Source organism: Pleurodeles waltl, chromosome 10 (assembly GCF_031143425.1).
Source record: "Pleurodeles waltl isolate 20211129_DDA chromosome 10, aPleWal1.hap1.20221129, whole genome shotgun sequence".
NCBI lineage: Eukaryota > Metazoa > Chordata > Amphibia > Caudata > Salamandridae > Pleurodeles > Pleurodeles waltl.
In genome coordinates, this window is record NC_090449.1 from 425,087,764 (window position 1) to 425,114,653 (window position 26,890).

A 26,890-nucleotide genomic window follows, 5' to 3' on the forward strand; every position below is an offset into this window, starting at 1 on the left:
TTTTTCGGGGCCGAAACCTCTCGGCGTCGATCTTCGTCTGTGCCGCTGTCTCGGCGTCGAGCCGTGTCTACACCGGTATCTCGGTGTCGATGCTTGTCTCCAGCACTTTCTCGGTCCCGAGAAGGCTGCGTGCCGGTGTCTCGACCGGAGTCGGACGATCTCGGCACTGTTTGGGCCTTTTTCGGTGCCGACGGTCGGTCACCGAATTTATGGGTCGAGCCATGGCCTGGTGGCAGTGGCGTCCCCTGGGCCTTGTAAATCTTCTTCTGAGTGGTTTTCGACGTCTTACTCACGGTTTGTGTATCGTCGAATCCTTCGGAGTCCGATTCGTGGATCGAAAAGGTTCCTTCCTCTTCTTGTTCCTCGAACTCTCGGTGGGCTGTCGGCGCGGACGCCATCTGAAGTCTTCTGGCTCGACGGTCTCGGAGTGTTTTTCGGGACCGGAACGCACGACAGGCCTCGCAGGTGTCTTCACTGTGCTCAGGTGACAGGCACAGGTTACAGACCAAGTGTTGGTCTGTATAGGGGTATTTATTGTGGCATTTGGGACAGAAGCGGAACGGGGTCCGTTCCATTGGCGTTCTTCTGCACGCGGTCGGGCCGACCAGGCCCCGACGGGGGATCGAAAAACTACCCCGAAGGGCACCGGAGCTCTTCGATCTTTCGACGCGGTGTTGAATCTAACTACGCCGATCCCGAACGCAACAATACCGACGAAAATCTTCCGAAATTAGCTATCTTTCCGTTCCGAAACTCGGAGCGACAGGAACACGTCCGAACCCGATGGCGGAAAAAAAAACAATCGAAGATGGAGTCGACGCCCATGCGCAATGGAGACAAAAGGAGGAGTCACTCGGTCCCGTGACTCGAAAGACTTCTTCGAAGAAAAACAACTTGTAACACTCCGGCCCAACACCAGATGGCGAGCTATGCAAAACATGCGTATCTACAGCGACAGATGCCATCGAACATAATATTTTCTATATAAAAAGCTATTGGCCTGGTGTTAAGTTTTTGAGTGTGTGTTTTCATTTATTGCCTGTCTGTGTACAACAAATGCTTAACACTACCCTCTGATAAGCCTAACTGCTCGACCACACTACCACAAATAAAGCATTAGTATTATCTGTAATTGCCTCTGTCAAACCTCTTGGGGAACCCCTGGACTCTGTGCACACTATCTCTCATTTTGAGATAGTATATACAGAGCCAACTTCCTACACATAGGTGCTGCCATCGGTCCTGGAAGATACCCGGGCCATTATCTTTGAGGCCGTTACAGATGGGAGGGATGCAGTTAAGTTCAAAATCCAATGTAGACTGGATACCGCAGACCACGCTAGGCAGGGAGGTTTCATTGACAGTGGCCTTAAGGCACCATGCCTGGTTGAGAACCACTAGCTTTTTGCAGGATGTCCATGTATCACTCGTGGACATGCCCTTTGATTGCACCCATCTCTTTGGAGACAAGACTAATAAGGCACTGGAGAGCCTTAAGGACAGCAGTGCTACGGCCAGGTCCTTGGGCCTTTCCATGGCCCCTTGTCACCCACAATCCACCTTTCATTCCTTTCGTGGTCACGGATGGGGCTTCCATCCATGCCTCTACCCTCCCAGCCATTGTGTGGCCGAGTGTGCGGTACCCTGGGACCCTGTGGGTCAGACATCCAGCAATCAGGCCAGTCCACTCACCATTCCCCCCAGCAGCCGCAGCCTCCAAACCATCATGAGCGCCCCATTGGCGACAGGATTCACCATCACCTGCCCCATTGGCAGTCCATAAAATCAAACGGGTTGGTTTTGCAAATGGCCCGAAGGGGTTACTCCCTCCCCCCATGCCACCTACTTACGACAGGCTGATGGAGGATCATCTGTCCGCACTCTGCCAGGAAGTGACAATCTCTTGGCCAAGGGAACACCAGAGCCGACAAACTCAGCCGAAGATGCCTAGTGGATCATGAATGGCATCTCCATCTGGAGGTGGTGCAAGGTCTCTTTCAGCAGTGGGGAGAGCCTTGGTTAGATCTGTTCGCCACCTTTGTGAAAGTGAAATGTCAGCAGTTTTGCGTGCTGGAGTTTCCAAGGCAACTCTCACTCAGACGCTTTTCATCTCGAGTGGAGCTCAGGCCTCGGTATGCCTTTCTTCCCATATCACCCATGTAGGAAGTAGGCTCTGTATGTACTATTTCAAAGTAAGAAATAGCATGCACAGAGTCCAAGGGTTCCCCTTAGAGGTAAGATAGAGCATTAGAATTATCTCTTTTTGCCACTGTTTTGTGGTAGTGTGGTCGAGCAGTAGGCTTATCAGAGGGCAGTGTTGAGCATTTGTTGTACACACACAGGCAATAAATGAGGAACACACACTCAAAAGACAATTCCAGGCCAATAGGTTTTTATATAGAAAAATATCTTTTCTTAGTTTATTTTAAGAACAACAGGTTCAAGATTTACAAACAATACTTTAAATGAAACGTATTTCACTCAGGTATCTTAGGAACTTGGAATCATCACAATAGCATGTACAGTTGTGGCAAAAATGGCAATAAGCTATTTTAAAATTGGACACTGCAAAATTCAACAGTTCCTGGGGGAGCTAAGTATTTGTTAGTTTTTCAGGTAAGTAAACCACCTACAGGGTTCAAAGTTGGGTCCAAGGTAGCCCACTGTTGGGGGTTCAGGGCAACCCCAAAGTTACCACACCAGCAGCTCAGGGCCGGTCAGGTGCAGAGGTCAAGGGGGTGCCCCAGTTCCAGTCTGCCAGCAGGTAAGTGCCCGCGACTTCGGAGGGCAGACCAGGGGTGTTTTGTACGGCACCGGGGGGGGGGGACACAAGTCAGCACAAAAAGTACACCCTCAGCAGCACAGGGGCAGCCGGGTGCAGAGTGCAAACAGGCGTTGGGTTTGCAATAGGTTTCAATGGGAGACCCAGGGGTCTCTTCAGCGATGTAGCAAGGGGTGGGGCTCCTCGGGGTAGCCACCACCTGGGCAAGGAAGAGGGCCACCTGGGGGTCGCTCCTGCATTAGAGGTCGGATCCTTCAGGTCCTGGCGGCTGCGGGTGCAGTGTGTTTCCCAGGCGTCAGGTTCTTTGAAGCAGGCAGCTGCGGTCGGGGGGAGCCTCTGGATTTCCTCTGCAGGCATCGCTGGGGCAGCTCACGGGGGGTCAACTGTGGCTACTCACACGGTCGCAGTCGCCGGGGAGTCCTCCCTGTAGTGTTGGTTCTCCGCAGGTCGAGCCGGGGGCGTCGGGTGCAGAGTGGAAAGTCTCACACTTCCGGCGGGAAACGTGTGGTCTTTAAAAGTTGCTTCTTTGTTGCAAAGTTGCAGTCTCTGTGGAACAGGGCCGCTGTCCTCAGGAGTTCTTGGTCCTTTTAGATGCAGGTTAGTCCTCTGAGGCTTCAGAGGTCGCTGGACCCTGGGGGATGCGTCACTGTTGCAGTTTTTCTTGAAGTGGGGCCAAAGCAGTTGGTGTCTCCGTCTTCTCTGCAGGGCTTCAGGTCAGCAGTCCTTCGTCTTCAGGTTGTAGGAATCTATCTTGCTTGTTTCTGGGGGCCCCTAAATACTCAATTTAGGGGTGTGTTTAGCTCTGGGGGGTTAGTAGCCAATGGCTACTAGCCCCGAGGGTGGCTACACCCTCTTTGTGCCTCCTCCCTGAGGGGAGGGGGGGCACATCCCTAATCCCTTTGGGGGAATCCTCCATCTGCAAGATGGAGGATTTCTAAAAGTCAGCGTCACCTCAGCTAAGGAGACCTTAGGGGTTGTCCTGACTGACCAGTGACTCCTCCTTGTTTTTCTCATTATCTCCTCCGGCCTTGCCGCCAAAAGTGGGGCCGTGGCCGTAGGGGGCGGGCATCTCCACTTGCTGGGATGCCCTGTGGCACTGTAACAAAGGGGGTGAGCCTTTGAGGCTCACCGCCAGGTGTTACAGTTCCTGCAGGGGGAGGAGAGAAGCACCTCCACCCTGTACAGGCTTTGTTACTAGCCACAGAGTGACAAAGGCACTCTCCCCATGTGGCCAGCAACATGTCTGGTGTGTGGCAGGCTGGCAAAACTAGTCAGCCCACACTGGAAGTCGGGTATGTTTTCAGGGGGCATCTCTAAGTTGCCCTCTGGGTGTATTTCACAATAAAATGTGCACTGGCATCAGTGTGCATTTATTGTGCTGAGAAGTTTGATACCAAACTTCACAGTGTTCAGTGTAGCCATTATTGTGCTGTGGAGTTCGTGTATGACAGACTCCCAGACCATATACTGTTATGGCTACCCTACACTTACAATGTCTAAGGTTTTGCTTAGACACTGTAGGGGCATAGTGCTCATGCACCTATGCCCTCACCTGTGGTATAGTGCACCCTGCCTTAGGGTTGTAAGGCCTGCTAGAGGGGTGACTTATCTATGCCATAGGCAGTGTGAGGTTGGCATGGCACCCTGAGGGGAGTGCCATGTCGATTTAGTCATTTTCTCCCCACCAGCACACACAAGCTGGCAAGCAGTGTGCATGTGCTGCGTGAGGGGTCCCCAGGGTGGCATAAGACATGCTGCAGTCCTTCGAGACCTTCCCTGGCATCAGGGCCCTTGGTACCAGGGGTACCAGTTACAAGAGACTTACCTGGATGCCAGGGTGTGCAAACTGTGGAGACAAAGGTACAGGTTAGGGAAAGAACACTGGTGCTGGGGCCTGGTTAGCAGGCGTCCGCACACTTTCAAATCATAACTTGGCATCAGCAAAGTCAGGGGGTAACCATGCCAAGGAGGCATTTCCTTACAACCCACCCTCAGAGTTCTCTAGAAGATCAGAAACGACAGGGCCCATGTCATCCTGGTGGCTCCAGAATGGCATGGAGAGTTTGGTATCCTGAGCTGTTGAGCATGGTTATTGATCCTACGAATAGGCTGTCACTTTGGGAGGATCGTCTGTTGCAGCAGCAGAGGAGGGTTCTTCACCCAAACCTGTCAACTCTTCGCCTTCTTGTGTGGAGACTTGGTAGTGGCAGTTGACAGCTGTAGGAGGCTGGCCTGGCTTATAGTGGGTACCTTGTGGTACTTACACCCTGTGCCAGGTCCAGCTATCCTTTAGTAGTAGAATAGGTGTTTTCTAGCAGCTTAGGCTGATAGAAGGTAGCTATGGCAAAGCAGCTTAGGCTGAACTAGGAGATATGCAAAGCTCCTACTATACCACTTACATCATATAGCAAAATATCATAAGAAAACACAATGCTCAGTTACTAAAAATAAAGGTACTTTATTTTTATGACAATATGCCGAAAGTATCTCAGTGAGTACCCTCAGTTAGAAGGTAAGTAATATACACAGGTTATATGTACACAAACCCAAAACAGGTAAGTAACAGTAAGAAAAGTAGTGCAAACAATGTAGAATCACAATAGGATGCAATATGTGAACATAGGTATAGGGGCAACACAAACCATATACTCCAAAAGTGGAATGCGAATCACAAATGGACCCCACACCTATGGGAGCTTGTAGAGGGTCGCTGGGACTGTAAGAAAACAGTCAGGGTGTCCAAGATACCCTACCCCAAGACCCTGAAAAGTAGGTGTAAAGTTCCCCTACTACCCCAAAAGGACACAATAGTCGTGATAGGGGGATTCTGCCAGAACCACAAGCACAAGCAAAACACTGAAGACTGATTCCTGGACGTGAGGACCTGCAAGGCAGGGGGACCAAGTCCAAGAGTGGTGATAGTGTCCAGGGGGGGCAGGAGCCCAGGAAACCCCGTATGAAGGTGCTAAAGGGCTGCCTCCGGGTGGAAGAAACCGAAGATTCTGCAAAAACAAAAAGGGCTAGGAACTTCTCTTTTGGATGGAAGATGTCCCACGGCTTGCTGGATGTTTCAGAAGTGTTTCCACGCAGAAATACCGCAAACAAGCATTGCTAGCTGCAAGGGTCGCGGTAGAGGTTTTTAGGTGCTGCTGGGAACCAGGAAGGACCAGGATGTCGCCCCTTGGAGGAGGAGACAGAGGGGGCGCTCAGCAACTCAGAGCCCCTGCAGAAGCAGGCAGCACCTGCAGAAGTACCGGAGCAGGCACTTAGAAGATTGGTGTCACCGGAGTCACAAAAGGAGGGTCCCACGACGTCCGAGTCCAACTCAGAGGGTTGAACATTGCAGGACGGAGTGCTGGGGACCCAGGCTAGGCTGTGCACAAAGGAATCCTTGGAGAAGTGCACAGAAGCCAGACCAGCTGCAAATCACGCAGTACACAGGTTTGCAGTCTAGTGTGGGGAGGCAAGGACTTACCTCCACCAAACTTGGACTGAAGGGTCACTGGACTGTGGGGGTCACTTGGATCTTGCTACTATGTTCCAGGGACCACGCTCATCAGGATGAGAGGGAACCCAGAGGACCGGTGATGCAGTCTTTTGGTGCTTGCGTTAGTAGGGGGAAGATTCCGTCGACCCACGGGAGATTTCTTCTTGGCTTTCAGTGCAGGGTGAAGGCAGTCTCCCTCAGAGCATGCACCACCAGGAAACAGTCGAGAAAGCCGTCAGGATGAGGCGCTACAATGTTGCTGGTAGTCGTCTTGCTACTTTGTTGCGGTTTTGCAGGCGTCTGGGAGCAGTCAGCGGTCGATCCTTGGCAGAAGTCGTAGAGGGAAGTGCAGAGGAACTCTGGTGAGCTCTTGCATTTGTTATCTGAAGAATACCCCAGAGGAGAGACCCTAAATAGCCAGAAAAGGAGGTTTGGCTACCAAGAAAGGAGGATTGGCTACCAAGAGAGGTAGGAGCCTATCAGAGGGAGTCTCTATCACCCGCTGGCACTGGCCACTCAGAGCAGTCCAGTGTGCCCCCAACACCTCTGAATCCAAGATGGCAGAGGTCTGGGACACACTGGAGGAGCTCTGGGCACCTCCCCTGGGAGGTACTGGTCAGGGGAGTGGTCACTCCCCTTTCCTTTGTCCAGTTTCGCACCAGAGCGGGGCTGGGGGAATCCCTGAACAGGTGTAGACTGGCTTATGCAGAGGTGGGCACCATCTGTGCCCATCAAAGCATTTCCAGAGGCTGGGGGAGGCTACTCCTCCCCAGCCCTTCACACCTATTTCCAAAGGGAGAGGGTGTAACACCCTCTCTCTTAGAGGAGATTCTTTGTTCTGCCTTCCTGGGCCGGGGCTGCTCAGACCCCAGGCAGAATCCTGTCTGATGGGTTGGCGGCAGCAGCAGCAGCAGCTGCAGTGTAAACCCCGGAAAAGCAGTTTGGCAGTACCCGGGTTCTGTGCTAGAGACCCGGGGATCATGGAATTGCCCCCCCAATACCAGAATGGTATTGGGGGGACAATCCCATGATAGTAGACATGTTACATGGCCATGTTCGGAGTTACCATGGTGACGCTACACATATATTGTGATCTTTGTGCAGTGCACGCGTGTAATGGTGTCCCCCCAGTATCACAAAGTGATAGTTAGGCACCACACAGGGAACACATACAGGGCATACACTATGAGCACTGGGGTCCTGTAAACAATACATCTCGGGAACGTCAACGTTCCAGGCACGGTTCTGCAGAACCGATGCTAGGGCCAACTTTGGTTCGTAGGGCAGCTGAGGTCTTGGACCTAGATTTACCTACAGTGCCTGTCAGAACTAACCTCCTGACTGGGGTCCTTCAGCTAGGGGTTTCCACATCAGAGCCGATGTTACCTTTCAATGAGGCACTCACTGATGTCCTGCAGGGGACATGGTCCAAACCCAGCACAGGAGATCCTGTTAATAGGACTACCGACATAGACCAGCTCCAAATGCTGCTAGTTTCCTCACCCAACACCCCGCCCCAGAGAACTTAGTAGTCCAGGCCTCCACTTCCTATGGTGCCTTCCCTTCAGCTTCCCCAGATAGGGAATCCAGCAGGCTGGATCAGCTTGGAAAGAAAATATTTTCTTCCTCCAGCCTGGCATTAAGATCTGTAAACACCTCATGCCTATTGGGTCATTTTTCCCATACTTTGTGGGAAACGGTGACACACGTGCTGAGCCAGGTCCCAAAGGGCATGAGGGACACTCACTCAAGCTGTAAACGATGGGAGAGAATCAGCCAAGTTTACGATACGTGGTGATTGGACATGACTGACTGGGTAGGGCAATTTAATCAACTGTGGCCCTTCAACGCCACGTCTGCCTCTGAATGTGTGACTTTTAAGAGGATGTCCAGGCAAACCTTATGGACATGTCCTTCGATGACTCGCGCCCATTTGGAGAAAAGGCGCTTGAACGGTTCAAGGACTCTCGAGCTACGGTTAGGTCTCTGGGCCTCTCTGCTCCTGCTCACCAGCAGTCTGCCTTTCACACCTTTTAAGGCTTCGGAAAGGGTGTGGTACCACACCACCCACAAGTCAGCCAGCATCTCAGCATCCCAGTGCGAGGACGCAGTCGTGGTACCTTCAGAGCTAGCCAGAGGTTGGCCACCACCCAGACCCCCTCTTCCACAGCACCCAAGTACTCCTAATATGATTCTGCAAGACCATGCTCGTGCAGCTGGTGGGAATATTCAATTTCATCTCCCTCACTGGCGGTCCTTAACATAGGACAAATTGGTCTTGCAGATCATACAGAAGGGCTATTCCCTCCCCTCCCAGTGCTTCCCTCCCTCTATGCCTCCATTAATAGAACAGCTGATGGAGGATCCGTTAATCTTGCTCCGCAAGAAAGTTACAGCTCTCTTGGCCAAGGGAGCCATAGAAAGGGTCTAAATGTCAGAAGTAGGCAGTGATTGTTATTCCCGCTACTTTCTGATTCCAAAAAAGAACAAGTGTCTTTGCCCTATCTTGGATTTAAGGGACATCAATCCCTTCCTCAAAAAGGAGAAATTCAAGATGCTCACTGTTGCTCAGGTCTTGTCTGCCCTAGACCAAGAAGATTGGATGGTAGCGTTGGATTTGCAGGATACGTATTTTCACATCCCCCCTCCTGCCTGCCCACAGGCGTTACTTGCGGTTCAAGTTGGGCCATGAGCAATTTCAGTTTACCGTGCTTCCTTTCGGTTTCACCAGTGCCCCTCGGATGGTCACCAAAGTGATGGCGGTGGTAGCAGCTTATCTGCACAGGTTAGGGGTTTCAGTCTTCCCCTACCTCAATGACTATCTGTTTAAGGCTTCTACACCCTAGGCTTTCGTCAACCACCTGCAGACGACGACGAACCTCCTGCATTTGCTGGGTTTCACTATAAACATGCGGAATTCACACCTGACTCCCTTTCAGAAGCACCCTTTCATCGGAGCCGTTCTGGATACAGTGCAGTTTCAACCTATCCTCCCGAGCAGCGAGTCCAGGATATTCAGGCAATGATACTGATGTTTTGGTCTATATCCTGGATTGCGTTGAGACACTGTGAGGCTGTTGGGACTCATGGCCTCCTGCATCCTGTTAGTCAAACATGCCAGATGGCAAGTGAGGGCTCTGCAGTGGGACCTGAAGTTCCAGTGGGCACAGCACCAGGGGAATCTTACTGATACAGTTCAGATCTCGGAGGGAACTGCAAAAGATCTGCAGTGGTGGTTAGTGAACTGTGATTGGGTAAGAGGCAGACTCCTCTCCCTTCCCCTACCAGACATCAGAGTAGTGACAGATGCATCACTTCTGGGATGAGGAGGCCAGAGATCAGGGGCCTCTGGTCTCCAGCGGAATCAGTACTCCATATCAACTTATTGGAGCTTCGGGTGATCTGACTGGCATTGAAAGCATTTCTTTCTATTGTGAAAGTGAAGATAGTGCAGGTGTTCATGGACAACACCACCGCAATGTGGTACTGCAACAAGCAGGAGGTGTGATGTCGTGGACCCATTGTCAAGAGGTCCTGCACCTCTGACATGGTTTGAACAGAAGGGCATAACCCTGGTGCTTCAACACCTGCCAGGTTCTCTGAACGCCAGGGTGGGCGAACTCAGCCGTCGGTGTCTAGCAGATCACGAATGGTATCTCCACCCAGAGGTGGCACAATGACTCAGCAGTGGGAAGAGCCTTGATTAGATCTGTTCATTTCCGCAGAGCAGTATTGCACGTTGGAGTTTCTAAGGTAGCAGTTGCTCGGCTACGCTTTTCGGGTCAAGTGGGATTCAGGCCTCCTGTACACCTTTCCGCCCATACCACTTCTGGCCAGAGTTCTCAAGAAGATCAAGAACGACTGGGCCCAAATAATCCTAGTCGCTCCAGATTGGCGAATGAGAATTTGGTATCTCAAGCTTCCGAAAAACTAACCCCCCCCCCTCCCCCCCCTCCCCCCAGGCCTGTCAACTCTGCGTCTACATGCGTGGAGATTGAGTGGCGACTACTGATGGCCTTGACCTTCCTCCCGAAGGCTATAAAGTTATTTTGGTAGCCAGGCATCCCTCCAATAAAACGGTATACTCCTGCAGTTGGAAATGCTTTGTATATGATTGTACATAACTGTGTATTGATCCTCTTTCTGCTTCTCTTTCTGATATCCTTTTCTTTATTCTATCCTTTGCTCAACAAGGTTGTGCCTTGGATACTCTTAAGGGCTATCTTTCTGTCTATCGCCATTTCTTCGGCTACATGATCATCCTTCACTTTTCAAATCTCCCATTGTACATAGGTTCTTCAAAGGGCTTGTACATATTTTTCCTCCTACGCCCTTTGTTCATCCCCAGTGGCATTTAAATCTGGTCCTCACATTTCTAATGTGTGCATCTTCTGATCCCTGACACAACTGTCATTTCCAGCTGCTCACCATCAAAACAGCCTTCTTAGTGGCGATAACACCTGACATGAAGGTGAGTTAGATGCAAGCTATTTCATCCAATCCACTGTATCTCACCATGTTCCCAGACAAGGTGGTTCTTGAAACACGTGCCTCTTTCTTCCCTAAGGTGATGACCCCCTTCTATCTGGGTCAGAATATTACCCACCTTCTTTGCTCCACCACATCCCTCTAAGGCTGGACCCAAAAAGAGTGTTGTCGTTCTACCTTGAATGCACAAAAGAGTTCCGGGTGGATGACCAACTCTTTGTGGGGTACGTGGGAGCAAAGAACGACCAGGCAGTGCAGAAGCAAACCATTTCACACTGGGTCGTTCTCTATATCAAGATCTGCTATGCATTGGCCAAGAAGCAGCCTCTGGAGTGCTTGGGGGCTCATTCTACCAGGGGCAAAGCTGCTACCACTGCGCTAGCTCGAGGCATTCCAGTCCTGGATATTTGTCAGGCAGCAAAGTGGGCATCTTTGCACACGTTTGCAAAACATTATGGCCCTGACAATCAGGTACTGGGAGATGGACACTTTGTCCATTCATTCCTACAGGACTTTTTAGTGTAAGTAGCGGTATCCACAGCTCACCAACAGGAGGTTATTGCTTGGGTATCTATTCAAAGGTAAAGAACTGAAGCTAGAAAGTTATTGCAGATGAACAAGTTAGTTACTTTCGGTAACGCATTATCAGGTAGAGACTCTATCTAGCTGCAGATTCCTTACACCCATCCGCCTCCCGGCTCTGTGGATGTCTAATAGGGTTAGATTGTATCCCTCTTAGGGACCTAGTTTTGCACAGACGAACTGTTGGTTCTATCCATGACTCGTGGACTGCTCAGCAAAATATTCCTGATTCGAAGCGGACGCCAGGGAATTCAAAGGTAAGGAATCTGCAGCTAGATAGTCTCTACCAGATAATGCGTTATCGAAGCTAAGTAACTTGTTCGTTAATGCATGTTTTACTGACACCAGAGTTCAGAAACATAGAGGCAATTACTGCCCCATATTTCACGCTTTGCTGTCAACACAACATGCATTAACTCAGAAATACTTCATGCATGCGCTTAAGATGTCACAAAGAAGATCACCGACCCCTTCTGCTTTGCAAATCACCTCCACCTTTGATGTGTTGGGAACTGATAGATGGTTTGGGCGCACAATCAAATTAAAGCCATTGATGCATGTCATAACTAATCATCTTTGAGAAGAGTTGCCAAGGCTTTTCTGTCTTGCAAGACAGGTGTAATACATATCTAAAAGCCACTTTGCGGTCACAAACCATGGGATTTTTGCGAATTACCGGCTTTTGCGATCGCAAGATGGCTTTGTACATTTAGTCCTTATTTGTTTGGTACTTCTCTCTGGAAACTACCCGTTGTTATGTTTGCAACCTTCAGTGCCTCTTCAATGCTGTAACACGGCTACTAATCATTTTCAGATTAGGCTTATATGTTTTATGTATGCCAATGCCATATAAAGTTGCAATAATTTACTTTTCCTTCAAGTACTAAAAATGTTCTCTTTCTGTAGAGTATTGATTGGTATTTTTTGACATTACAACAAATATAATATTTTGCTCTCCTATAATTCCCACTTATCACAATTTCTATATATTTTAGATCTTGACCAATGCTGTATACTTTCTTCTGCAGAGTTTTTCTTCGCCCCCATGTGGTCAGGAAAGTCTCTCCCTAAAGACAGTAATCGGCTACAACGGGAATGGCAGAGGAAACATGGTCTGGAACCCAGATACAGGTACGGAGGCTGGAGTGTATCTGTGTTTATTAATGTGGGGTGATATAATGGTATTCTTTGTGAAAGGATTTTGGGCAGTGCAGAAAGAATAAGATGTTTGCATGACAAATAGTACATAGAAGCTGGTTATATGAGCTGAAGGGGCCAAGGTAGATAAGCGGAGGGCTCTCAGTATTAGTGGGGTGGTTGGCACAGAAACACGAGTGCGCAGGAATGAAAGGAAGCAGTGAGTACCAACCAGAGAAGTCACAAGTTCAGGCATCATTTAAAGAGTTTAGCAGGACAGGGAGAACAATTCCTTGAAACAGTACATGGGTTCACAGTGAGGGGTAGATATGTAAGAGGCTTTGAGGGGGAGAGCTTTGAATAACAGTTCAGTAATGTGAGTGCATGGGCTAAAGGTTTAAGCAAAGCCTGGAAAGCCGTATCATGATATGACCTCCAGGGGTGTGTAGCCAATCACAGAGAGTTGTAAACAGCAGCCCATTTAATAATATCCATTAGGCATGTCGTTCTGTGACTGGTGATTTTGTTATGCAGCCTTTGAATACATGATGGCCGATATGTGCCCTATTAATACATAAGGCCCTGCTGATTATGCTAGACCGGTCATCTGCCTTTGTTAAAAGTACTCCACATTAGACTTCTAGCGCGCCTCTAATCCATTGGGATAGAGGGACTTGTCTTGGACTGGTTAGCCTCCTTTTTCGAGGTTAGAGGGCAGGAAATATGTTTCCCTCTTTTTTTATTTTTTCAAGATCCTATGAGTTGTCATTGGGGGTGGCTCAAGGCGCTGCCTTGAGCCCCAAACTATTTAATGTGTACCTTACCGCACTAGCCCAGTTGGTGGAGGCCTTGGGGGCAAAAGTGATCTCATATGCTGATGCCACTCCGCCGCAGTTCTCTTGTGGGAGGGGAGAAGAGACTTTGGGAGAGTCCATCAAAACCTGCCTGGCAGCTGTATTCCACTGGATAACCACCCACCAAATATAATGTAATGCAGACAAAACCGAAATACTGTTCTTTGGTCATAATTCCCTGGAAACATGGCAAATGTTTTGACTGGTAGACAGCCCACAGGCCCTCAGGGGGGGGTACAGCTAAGAACTTAGGTGTCAAATTCGACTACTGCCTATTCTTCCAACCACAAATCGAGTCCGTGGTAGGCACAGGTTTTGTGCTTCTGCGTTTACTAAAAAAGTTCCTGCTTTTTCTTTCATGTTCTGCAAGGAAGTCCTTTGTCCAGGCGCTTTGAGGCTGGACTATGGAAATGCGCTATATCTGGGACTTCCTGACTACCTGCTCAACAGACTTCAAGTAATCCAGAACACAGCATCCCGCATGCACCTTAGCCTATCTCCAAGAACGCATGTGTCCCCGCACCTACGTGCCCTCCACTGGCTGCCAATAAGGAATAGCATCCTTTTTAAAACTCTAGTTTTGATCTCCAAGGCACTTTATCACACAGTTGCAGGCTACATCAGGACAAGAATCAGCTTTTACGTTGCATCTAGAAACTTGCAGTCAGCTAAAAGCCTTCTGGCTAGGATCCACATGGTACATCACACTAGAACAGGAGGACGTGCCTTCTCCTATCTAGGGCCATCTGCATGGAATAAACTCTCTCTTGAACTACACTCTGCTGATGATATCCAGCTGTTTTAAAAGAAAAAAAAAATTGAAAACCTGGATCTTTAAACAACAATAGACTGTCTGACTGTAGTCGGTAAGCTGTCTGATAAGTGTTGCACCAGAACACTCCAGGGAGTAGCCCTGTGCTTTACAAGTTACATTTCATTAATTCGTTCAAATGTCAGAACGCAAAACCAAAAACAGGTTGCAAAAATTCCCTGGTCAGGAAGAAGTGGCAAGAGTATTATTTGGCAATAGAGTTAGAGAGGGGACAAGGTATATAGCAGTCAACAAGGTCATGAGAGCCACAAGTGAGCTGGTGATGAAGTTTAGAGGTTGGAGGAGCAGTACATTTAGTTACAGGGGTTCATTGTCGTGGATTAATCTTGACACCCATAAAGAGTATATCATCTCAATGCGCAAGTGGGATCCCTAGAACAAGATTACTGAAAAACATTTTTACAATGAAAATACACCTATGGAATGCAATATTTTCTAGAACTTTTGTTGTTTTACAAAGTAAATCCAAATAGCCACATTAAACCTACAACACATTTGTCTGAAAACTCCACGATACTAAACCCTTTTTGAAACTGAAAAGTACAGGGGAATGTAGCCTCTAATAGGCTGAGTTCACCCTGTGCTAGCTGACACTGCACCTTTAATAATTCCAGAGGCTCAGGTTCCCTTCATGCAGAGATCAATCAGTGAAGCAGGTTGTATGTCTTTTTTGGAATAGGCAACAACTATTGCAGCAACAAAAGCAACAAGCACAGAAGCATGTTTTTTCAGTAACAAAAGTCCTACAAGGGCAGAGGTTCACAACTTTAGCAGCTGCAGAATAGCTTTCAGTAAGACAGGGACTCACCCTCTCTGGCCTCTACACAGCACCACAGTATGTAATATTTGCATCCATTTTTACGCCTGGCAGAGTATCAGAAGAGCTGTTTAGGTGTTGAATATTTCCAAGTCTCCATCCAAAAACGTGATTTGTTCTCCAGTATTGGGGTATCTTTCATAGATTCACATGCTTGAATCATTCCCCGTCGTCGAAGTGGGAGTCCCACGGTACATAGAAAGCAATAATTAGAGAATGATTATTATTATTTTTTTTTACATTGAAGTCAATAGGAAAAACACATTCAATTGTAGAACTATCAGCCTCCTTAGAAAGAGCCCAAATTTCAGCCAATCAGGCGTGACCACCCCTTTAGAACCCTCAGCACAGAGGCTCAGTCTCTCAGATTTTCTACCGCACGTCGTGTGTAAGGGAGTCTCCCTGAGCTCTGCTCAGTTTTCTATCTCTTCAAGAGAAAATCTTAGAAACTTTCACTTTTGCTCTTACTGTAGGATTTTTCCATCATGTCTACAGTAAGAAAAGGTTTATTTAGGCCTTGTGGGACCTGTGGAAAATTAAGACTTCACTGTGAGGACCCTCACAAGGAATGTATCTACTGCCTACATCCAGAGCATAAGGTCAAGGACTGTAAGATCTGCAGGACCTTTCCCAACAAGACTCTGAGGGACAGAGAAGCCAGGCTCCTACTTTGGCTCCAGAAAAGAAAGGCCAGAGAAGCTCTTTCTGAGGAGGAAGAGAGTGACACTTCAGTGACCTCAAAGAAAAGGAAGAGGTCTGTGGAGAGCCTATCCCCCAAGAGCAGTAAGTCAGCTAAGAAGCTGCATGCATTTAAGGACAAGCCGGAGGAGCTACCTTCAACATCCAAGGTAGCATGTGGCAAGGTTCACTCAGAGCCATCCACACCTGCTTCTTCATCAAGGAAGCTCAAAAAGCCTTCAAGTTCACTGCCACCGTCGGCATCCAGAAAATCTACACCGTCGACGAGCGCTTCGTCGACGGCAGTCCTTCCTTATTCGACGACTACAGCGACGGCCATGTTTACGGCTCCTTCATCACCGATGATCGTAACTTCCTCTCCGCTGTCATCTACGACGATAACGTCGGTGAGTTTGTAGTATGCTCCATCGTCGGCTCACACCCTGAAGATCACAAAGAGGCCGTCGACGGGTAAAAAGCGGAAATCTTTACCGTCGACGCATTCATCGACGAGTAAATTCAGAAAATCTCCGTCGATCTCACCGACGAAAGTACCGACGACGCACCCATCGACGACAACCCCGTCGACGGAAAGCGTGTCAATATTGACACCGTCAACGGCAACTTCGTCGACGCTGGCGGCACCGATAGCGGCTCCGTCGATGCCTACACCGTCGACGAGAACACCATCGACGGCGGCTCCGTCGATGACTCAATATAGTCATTTTGGAGCATCTCCTTACCTGCCGCAGAGAATTCTACCTATAAAGAGAAAGTCTTCTCTATTGCTTCCATCGCATACATCGCCCAGTAAGGTCACACCAATACCTTCGCAGCATCTATTTGCTGATGAAGATGATGACGATGATGTTTATTCTGATGATGGTTTCTTTCCGGTGGGACGTAGTCCATCTGAACTACACATTAAGTGCCAGGAGGAGGATGAAGAGGAAGATCTCCAGCCTTATTCGGACCAGCAGGATCAAAGTCACCTACAACTTCAAGGACCACAAGAACAGACAGTTCAGATGCCTGTCTCGTTGATAACCAACCTTTAACAGATGATGCAGGATTATTATTCGAGATTTCCTCCACCTGGTTCTTCTACCCGGTACAACCTCCACAGACACCAGTGTCCACCCCGGCTAGACCTTCGGAATTTCCGGACCCTACCACAGCACCTTCATCTGCACAGGGTATTGCTTCACCTTCATCCGAGGACGAGCAAGAAGAAGGTGAGATACAGGACTCGGACTCACTCATTCCAGAATGGGATGAGTATCAAATCCAAACTCCATCTCCTTCTACACCACCACCAGTGGACTCTCCACCGCAGGATATTGGTGGCTTCCATAGTGTCATGGAAAGAGCTGCGAAAAGATTCCAGCTGCCAATTACATCGAAGCAGTCAGACTGTTTTCTTTATGACTTCAAGGAAGATACTAGGAAATCTGTAAGGGCCATACCCATTGTTGATTTCATTTGGGAGGAAGGCCTGAAGGTCATGCAGACTCCATCCTCCATTCCCGCAGTCTTGCCGAGACTTGAGAAGAAATATAAGGCACCGGACAATTCTCCAGCATGTTTGATTAGCCATCCTAAACCGGATTCGGTCATTTCGCAGGCAGCTCAGAGGAGGTCCAGGAATCCATCGGCATCTCGGACTAACCCCCCCCCCCCTAGACAAAGAAGGACGTCGTTTGGATTCCATAGGGAAAAAGTTCTCAACTATGGCGGCCACCACTGTTAGAGCAGCAAATTCTCTAGCAATCTTGGGGAGATACGATCGCCAGATGTGGTCTGACATGTCACAATTTATAGACATGTTACCTGAGGATAGTAGAGTAGAAGCACGCAAGATTCTACAAGAAGGTGAAAAGATTTCGGCTGAAATCATAGACTGTGCCATAGATGTTTCCTCTACAGGTTTTCGCCAGTTGGCCGGGGCGGCCGTACTCAGGCGCCAAGGGTGGCTCAAAGCTACTTCTTTTAGGCCTGAAGTACAATTAAAGATTCTGGACATGCCGTATGATGGCGAGCTTTTGTTTGGCAAGCATGTGGATGATGCGTTGCAGTCTATTAAAGCAGACACTGAGACAGCCAGATCTCTGGGAACGCTACAATACAACAGACAGTCCTTTCGGGGAGCGAGAGGGAGAGGAACCTTTTCATATAGAGGAGGCGCTCAACAATATCGTCAATACTCCTCTTACCAAGGTCAATTTCGATCAACCTTTGGCCAGCAACAACGCATTCTTTTCGACAACAGTCATCCGCTCATTTCAGGCAACAAACAAGAGGAAAGTCGGCTTACAAGGCCAAGGAGGCGACAAGAAAGCACTGACCCTCATCAAGTGTCTGCACCCAGCCCCTATATCAACACTCTTATAGGGGGCAGAATTTCAAAATTTCTACACCAGTGGTCCAAAATAACTTCAGACATATGGGTACTGGATATTGTCAACCAAGGGCATACACTAGAATTCAACCAACTTCCCCCTCATGTACCACCAAGAGGTCCCCCGCCAGCCCATCTCAACGAGCTTATGGATCAGATTGCTATTTTAATGAAGAAGGGAGCAATAGAGGTCGTACCAAAGGGCCAGAGGGGAACAGGTTTTTACTCCCGCTTTTTCCTTATTCGGAAGAAGACAGGGGACTGGAGACCTATTTTAGATCTTCGTTCGCTCAACAAATACCTCAAGAAGCAGTCTTTTCGCATGATCTCCCTTCAAGATGTCCTGCGCCTGCTCAACCGAGGGGACTTTATGACATCGTTAGATCTTCAGGACGCATATTTCCACATTCCCATTGATCCCAATCATCGGAAATTCTTGCGATTCAGGGTTGCAGGCACTCACTACCAGTTCAGAGTGTTACCCTTTGGCCTCAGGTCGGCCCCAAGAGTATTCACCAAGGTTTTGGCACCGGTGGCAGCCCACCTCAGACAACTAGGGGTACAGGTGTTCCCGTATTTAGACGACTGGCTAATAAAGGCACGAACAACATCGAAGGCTGCCAGAGACACGGAAACATGTCTATCTCTTTCTGAGCTTTGGGCTTGACAGTCAATTACCCCAAGTCTCACCTAGATCCTACCCAGAACATCACTTTTCTAGGAGCCATCTTGGACACTGTCCACGCAAAAGCCTCTGCTTCACAGGACAGGCGAAAGAAACTTCGAGACTTAGCAGCACGTCTCAGCAAAAGAAAGTCCGCTTCAGTGCGGACTTACAAGTCTTTTCTGGGGATGCTATCGTCTTGCATTCCATTGATTAAAAACCTGTTGTCTGCACATGAGGACACTTCAACAGCAGTTAGACAATCAATGGAAACAAATAGAAGGCTCTTTCGACAATGTAATCCGAATAACCCCATCAGCAAAGCAGGCTTTCAAGTGGTGGAAGGATACTCCCCTCGTCTCAGAAGGTCTGTCATTTCTGAAGGACAAGACGATGCACGTAATAACAACAGATGCATCCCTAGAGGGATGTAGTGCTCATTTGCAGGATCTTTCAGTGAGAGGGAAATGGTCCACTCAAGAATCGACTCTCCACATAAATGTATTGGAGTTAAGGGCGGTTGCCTTGGCACTCAAATCCTTCCTCACAAACATCAGGAATTCTTCAGTCTTGATAAGAACAGACAATACCACGGTCATGCATTACATCAACAAACAGGGAGGCACAAAATCTCGAGCATTATCTCTAGAAACGCAGAAGCTGTGGCATTGGGTAATTCAACATCGAATCTCCATCAGAGCAGAACATCTCCCAGGGATCACCATCACCTGGGCAGATGCCCTAAGCAGGACTCGAACCAGCTGCCACGAGTGGGAACTCAATCAGTCAGTTCTCGACCGTCTCTTTCGTTGTTGGGGCAAACCCAGTCTAGATCTGTTCGCGACCAGAGACAACAAGAAATGCCAACACTTCGCAAGCTGGCGACCGCAGAAGGGATCAAAGGGGAATGCGTTTTTGATCAGATGGTCAGGGATTTATGCATACGCTTTTCCCCCGCTTCCACTCATCCCGAGACTTCTGCAAAAGATGAAGAGGGAACCATGCAGAGTTCTATTAATTGCTTCCAGATGGCCACGCCAGTTCTGATTCACAGAACTTCTGTTACTTTCGGAACAGCCTCACGTTCGACTAAGGACAATACCAGACTTGTTAACAATGAACCAGGGTCAGGTTTGTCATCCCAACCCGACATCTCTTCGTTTATCAGCCTGGGTCCTGAATTCTATGAATTTGATGGACTAGATATCTCTCCAGAGTGCAGGGAGGTGCTTGCCTGTGCCAGGGCTCAGTCTACAAACCGGACATATAAGTTCAAGTGGAAGAGGTTTTGCTTATGGTGTTCAACTTCCACCGTTCATCCTCTAAGGTCCTCTCCTGAACAGATTCTGCCATATTTATTGCATTTGGCTAAATCCGGCCTTTCACATTCATCTATCAGAGTGCACCTGGATGCCATATCCCGTTTCCGACGGACGTCTCAGTCACCTTCTTTATGGTCGTCCAGAATAATAAAACAATTTCTCAAGGGTTTGTTTAGGATGTTTCCACCAATTCATCGTCCTTCACCGCAGTGGCATTTGAACATTGTGCTCTCCCAATTAATGAAACATCCATTTGAACCCATTCATAAGGTGGATCTCAAATTCATTTCTTTTAAAACAGCCTTTCTCCTGGCCTTGACGTCAGCGAAGAGGGTCAGCGATATCCAAGCCTTCACAATTTCTCCACCTTTCCTCCAATTCAAGCCAGAGGTGGTCATTTTGAGAACTAATCCATAATTTATACCTAAGGTTCCATCGTCTTTTCACCTAAATGAGCCGGTGGTTCTCAGAATTTTTTTTCCAAATCCACAAACTGCAGTGGAGCTCTAAACGCGGTTTAAAATTTTATATACAAAGGACAAGCAACTTCCGTAAATCTGAACAACTATTTGTCAGTTATGGAAGGATCAATAAAGGTAAAGCCGTTACTAAGCAGACCATAGCGCGCTGGATCTCTTCTGCCATACAGTTGTGCCACCAGTTGGCAGGGAAGCCATTATCATCCAGTGTCAGAGTGCACTCCACTAGAGCGGTATCCACTTCAGCAGCTCTATTCGCTGGAGTCCCTCTGAACCAGATCTGCAGGGCGGCAACATGGATACGTGCTCACACATTTACCCAGCACTACTGCCTGGAAGCTACGGTCAGGATGGATGCTGCGGTAGGACAAGCGGTATTACGTAATTTATTTGCATAAGGTGAGCCAATAACCTCTTACCCTCCATCCTCGATGCACTGTTAGATAGATAATTTTATGTATATAGCTGTGTGTGTGTGTGTGTGTGTGTGTGTATATGTGTGTGTATATATATATATATATATATATATATATATATTTTATATAGGTAATATGGTTATCGGTTGATTTGCAAATGTTAATTACCTATATGAGTTCAGATAGCATGCATTATACACAGGCATACTATTGGTGTTACAGAACTCAACAAATTTTTCTTACTGCTGGCTATTCTGATTGAAGCATGTGAATCTATGAAAGATACCCCAATACTGGAGAAGAAAATGAGTTACTTACCTGTAACTGTGGTTCTCCAGTATTGGTATCTTTCATAGATTCATATGCGACCCACCCTCCTCCCCAGAGGGGCTCACTTCCTTCGTTTTTTTCCGGTAATCTCTAGTGCGGAGAAATCTGAGAGACTGAGCCTCTGTGCTGAGGGTTCTAAAGGGGTGGTCACGCCTGATTGGCTGAAATTTGGGCTCTTTCTAAAGAGGCTGATAGTTCTACAATTGAATGTGTTTTTCCTATTGACTTCAATGTAAAAAAAAAAAAAAAATCTCTAATTATTGCTTTCTATGTAGCGTGGGACTCCCACTTCGACGACGGGGAATGATTCAAGCATGTGAATCTATGAAAGATACCAATACTGGAGAACCACAGTTACAGGTAAGTAACTCATTTTCTTCTTCTCCACCTTCCATTCCTCAAAGATTTCAAGAACACTTGGAGGCTATTGAAATGGTTGACACAAGAATGCTATCAAATAGTCTCTCAGGTATTTTTATTGAGGAAAATCCTCATGTCTCCTTCTGTATCTAAAATAGGCCACAAAACTCTTAACAGTGGAAGACTGCCCTTCTCCTCTCGACGTCAGGCCTACTCAGCAAATTAAATTCTAAATCCAGTGCAAATATTACAATACTTGAGAGCCTTAATAGAAACATTACAGGCAAGTGTCTCCTTCAGACAAACTACTACCAGCTATACATTTGAATATTTTTTCTTTAACAGCACAACCAGCTCCATCAGTTAGACAAGTCTCATCCCTCCTGGGCTGTCTGGTATTGTGCCTCTTTATAGTTCCAGTGTCAGATTACATATGCACTCACTGCTGGCAGGTATGGAAGACCATGGTGTAAGAAGGCAGTAAACTTGAAAGAGAAGCTAAGACTAATCAACTATGCCTCTCAGTCTCTCTTATGGTGGTACAAAAGAGTAAACATTTTGTGGGAAGTTCAGTTCATAAAACCTCCCACTCCTATGTCAGTAGTCACAGATGGCTGAACAGAAGTTTGGGAAACCTATATGGACAATCTGGCTGCTAAGGACAGATAGGCAATAATAGTAATGCTGTACCATATAAAAGTGCTAGAAATGAGGGTTGTGTACTGAAATATCTCTTTCCGTTCATTTTAGGAATAATAGTACTGCTCTAAACAGATAAAGCAACAACCATACCTTAATATCAACAAACAGGCAGGAAGAAGATTGAGTCATGTCAAGGAAAGCAGTCGATGTGATGAGAAGCATTTCCCTGACAGTGGTCTATTTTCCCAGGTCACAGAACTGTAAAGAGGATGAGCTCAGCAGGCATTTTGTAGAACAACACAAGTAGATCTTAGATGATTGTGTCACGCAAGACATCTGTTGCGAGTGAGAGACACAGCAAATCAAATTGTTCACTACAGGAGAAAATGCATAATACAACTCCTTCTCATCCAATTTGCTAGAGCCCAGTTCCACTGGAAATGCCCTCTTGATACAATGGGTGAGGACATTCACTTAAGCGTTTCCTCTGATTTCCTTGCTCCCCAAAGTCAACATGGAAATGATGCAGTGCAAGATGACAGTGTTCTATGTTGCTTCAGAGTGGACGAGACCATGCTGGTATCTGGATCTGCTTCATCTGTCACTTCAACCTCACAAGAAAGTTCCACATACATCAGAACTGCATTCCAGAATATTGGGCAAAATATTTCATCCTCGTCTGCACTTGTGAACTTGACTACCTGGCTCCTGAGTACCTGCATTGCAGCCTCCTGAGTACAAGGTGAAAGCATAAAATCCTTAAAGAAACCTTCAGGTGGAAGAGTTCTGCTTGCGGTATTGCCAGAGACGGGTTGAAGAAAGAGTACTACCTTATTTTCTATAGTTAGCAAAATCCCATCTTCTGTTTTCTTCCATTGAAGTGTATTTGGCTGTTATTACTGCTTATAGGTTGAGTTCCTCTCTGACATGCTTTTTCACCATTCTAATGATTGAGGATTTTCTTCAGGGTCTGAAGAAAGTTTTCTCCCAGTAAGGATACCTTCATTTGAACTAGTGCACAAGGCGAAGGTGTAACACATTTCTTCAATTCTGGCATTTCTTATACCTGTAAAAGAATCAGGACAAGTAAAGCTTCAGGCTTTATGTTCAGAGGAGCCGTAATTGATTTTCCACTGTAGCAAACTTTCCTTAAGAACTCACCTGTCTTTTTTGCCCAATTGTTTTTTTTTATATTTCACATTCATCAAACAGTTTCTCTTCCAACTTTCTTTTTAGATCATTCCTCCCTGGAATAAAGATAACGTTTTAATCCAGTTATGAAAAGGGCTTTGAAATACCACTTAGATAAGACCAATTGTTGACAGCCTAAACATCTTTTTATACATTATGGACCAGGCGAAGCAGAAGAACAGCATGAAACATTAGACAGTTGGCATAGAATAATGACAGAGACAGAACAAAGTGAATAAGAAATGGCCCTTGGATAGAGAAAGCAGTTTGACAAAAAAGCTTGGCAGTACTCATTTTGACACTAACAGCAATGAGTTTTGGGTCCTAATACAATAAAGCAGTGTAATTGTTGTATACCAAGCCTGTGGCAAGGGTCAAGATGAATTAAATTGGAGGAATGGGAATTAGAAAAAGACACAAGGCAGGGGTGTCCTCGTATCACCCTGCTATTTAGACTAGCAATAGAATCATTGACATGTAGACTGCAGGAAGCATTAGACAGGTGGGCCAATCCAGGCCTGGAAGAGAAAACATATGGCATCAATGTATGCAGATGACTTGTTAATGTACCTAGAGGGCTCACCGTTATAACTGGGGGCACTAGTAGATGAACTAGAATGGTTTGTCAAACTGTCAAGACTGCGAGTCAATCAACAGAGTTCATAATATTCATGATTGGTGCACTGCACCAAGTAGCCTTAGATAAGCTCCCAAAAATATATACACTGTGGGAACTGGACCCATTTAGATACCTGAGGATTATGGTAACAAACTCTAGATAAAGATGAATTGAATCTAATGTGCGAAAAGTAGACTTGATTCTCATTACCTGTATCCATGGCATGTAGAAAAGCTATCCCTACAATTCTGGTGCTACCCAGGCGCTTGTACGTATTTCAGTGGAGCATTTACCCTATCCCATGTGTCATCCTTAAAATACTAAAAACAGCAGTGATGAACCTAGTATGGGCTAAGAAAAGGAGCAGAGTAAAGATGGATGCACTGCAGTGCACATATGAACTAGGGAGACAGAGATCTGGAGACGTATTACGCACTTCCCAAATACAGTGTATGACCTGGTGGTATGGTGGTGATGACAAAAGACAGATCCTTACTAGAGGGCACAGCCATACGAAAAGAACTGACAGGAAGAATATATTAAAAGGTACACTCCCAAGAGGAGGGCATATTTATATTTCAATTGGCACTGCATGCCTTGAATATGTACAGGTTTAATGGGGGCAAACATTACCCCAAACTCAAAAGCAACTGTTATGGGAAATCCCAGAACTTAGGCAACTTGATAGGTGTCTGTACCTAAGCAAACGGGAAAGAAGGGGATGCAGTGAGGCAGTCGATTTATATGAAGAAATGGCTATGTTCATTCTTTAACTGGCTACTGAGCTCTACCTTATTAAGAAGTGGTATTTTTTTTTCATTACTAGGCGTTCTGTAGAAACACGTGGAAAGTATGGGGAGTTGCTGAGGAAGAAATGAGCAGATCTAACTTGCTAGAGTTAACAGAAATATACCAGGGCACCAGAGTTCTTACCCATATATGTGAGGCATTGAGGGGAGACACAATCACTCCTCCACTGATTGCTGTCCAAAAGTGAGGAAACTGTAATGAACGATTCAAAGACAATTGAAGGAGGTATTAGCGCTTATAAGCATCGCATCCAGCAATGCAAGTTTTAGACTTACACAGTTTAACTATATACCCAGTTGCACTAACAGCTAGATCACCAAAAAGCTCACCATGCTTTATATGTACATTAGCAGAAGCCATATATCAGCTCAATGGAATTTCTCAAAGACCCAAAAGTACTGGGAAGAGGTGGTAAATGTATACATAGAGCAGATGGAAGTTGAAATTTAGGCACATCCCTAGGAGCCTGCCGCACAAAACATAGCATAAAAAGAAAGTTCATACATCTTTCACTATTTTGGCTCATCCTGAAAGCTCCAAATGTAGCTAGCTGGCTGTTGGGGAACCATGTGTGGCCTCAAATGTCCAAATTAAGTTAGTGAGGAGAGATATAAGTAGTTGACCAGAACTTTAGAATTCCCCAGAGATGAGCTTTCAACCTGAATGGTTGTTAGAGCATATAAGTCAGACAACAGGAGTGATGAACCGAACAGGCTACGACCTATGAAAAGGACAGTGTATCATTTCCCTTGTGACAAAGATATTTGGACGCTAAACTGTGTATTCCAATGGATACTGAATGTGATGAATGTAATGAGGTCTAGTCATTTCCTGCCACAACGTTATAGTTTAATGTGATTTGCTTTGCACTATACTGATTTATAGTACTTCCATAGAAGAAATAATAATAAAAACAAAACAAATTATGAACAAACACACCATATTTCCATGTATAATATCTTGCTGCTAAAAGGCCAATAGATCCTTTCCTGGTTAACCTAAAGCTTGTTCTGCACATAGAAAAGCAGCTCCTGCTGCACTGATGCTAAATGGTAGGATCTCAGTCATTTGCAGAGCGACAACCTGGAGGATGGTGCATATGTTTGTCAAACATTACTGTAATGATTATGTCTTTGAAACAGATACTCTGGTATGTCAGACCTCCTTTCACAGTATATTTGCTTAGAAACAAACACCTTGCCTTTCCCTTTGGATTCCTCTTCAGGAGCTGAGGATAATTTAGTTTGTTATTATTTGACTGTTTTATAAATATCAGATAGAATCCTTTGAAAGAAGAAAAACTTACTATCCGCTAATCCCAATTTTGTAGGCACTAGATTTTAGTTCACTTTGAATCTATAAACAACCTTCTTATCTCCTTGTTTTCTAAATACATTGCCTAAAAGGCTTTAGAGACAGAGATCTGTCCATTGTGCTTCTTTCAAAACAAACTGCTTCGCTGACCATGCAGTGCAGAACGTGAAGACTGTCGACCTCTAAAATTCTTAAAGGTGTCATGTCAATTAGTACAGTACAGTGTGTGTTCAGCCTATAAGAGGATGCCTTTTTAGATTGGATGTATTTTTTTATAAACAAAAAAATCCAGAACATGTTATCTTCAGCAGAATTTGTTTTATTAGAAAGTGTTTATATTAGTGTTTGGGATCCTGTATGTGAGACAGTCTGTTGTTTATGGATTCAAAGAGACTATCCCTGGTAGAGTACTATGATTACACATAAATAACTGTTCTCGAGCATTGGATCCTTCATAGATTCACACGCTTGAACTAATCTCCATCATCAGAATGGAAAGCCACAGTAAATAATGGTAACATATCGGCGTTCTTTTACATTCAGAATTTATCGTTCTGCATTCTATTCACCTTGTTTTTTTTAAAAATTATTTGTATTAGCATTTTTGCATAAACATGAACATAGGCATCATTGTGTTTCACTTTTGCAGATTGCACATATGATATATTAGTAGTATGAACTGAATTTC

At 46.4% G+C, this 26,890-nt stretch overlaps 1 protein-coding gene and 1 long non-coding RNA gene across 4 annotated transcripts in view; one reads left to right on the top strand and one right to left on the bottom strand.

Annotated features, from left to right (window-relative positions):
- Positions 1-26,890, top strand: part of WDR90 (WD repeat domain 90) — a 1,338,149-nt gene that overhangs the window by 619,348 nt on the left and 691,911 nt on the right. For all 3 annotated transcript variants that reach the window (XM_069210679.1, XM_069210680.1, XM_069210681.1), the window contains one exon: positions 12,368-12,470. In XM_069210679.1, the coding sequence (XP_069066780.1) occupies positions 12,368-12,470 (103 nt within the window). The remainder of the gene's footprint in view (positions 1-12,367; positions 12,471-26,890) is intronic.
- On the bottom strand, positions 21,651-25,082 carry LOC138260767 (uncharacterized). Its single transcript, XR_011198974.1, has 3 exons — positions 25,012-25,082; positions 23,430-23,515; positions 21,651-23,334 (listed from the first exon to the last, which is right to left on the bottom strand). It is a non-coding gene; the product is annotated as an uncharacterized lncRNA (long non-coding RNA).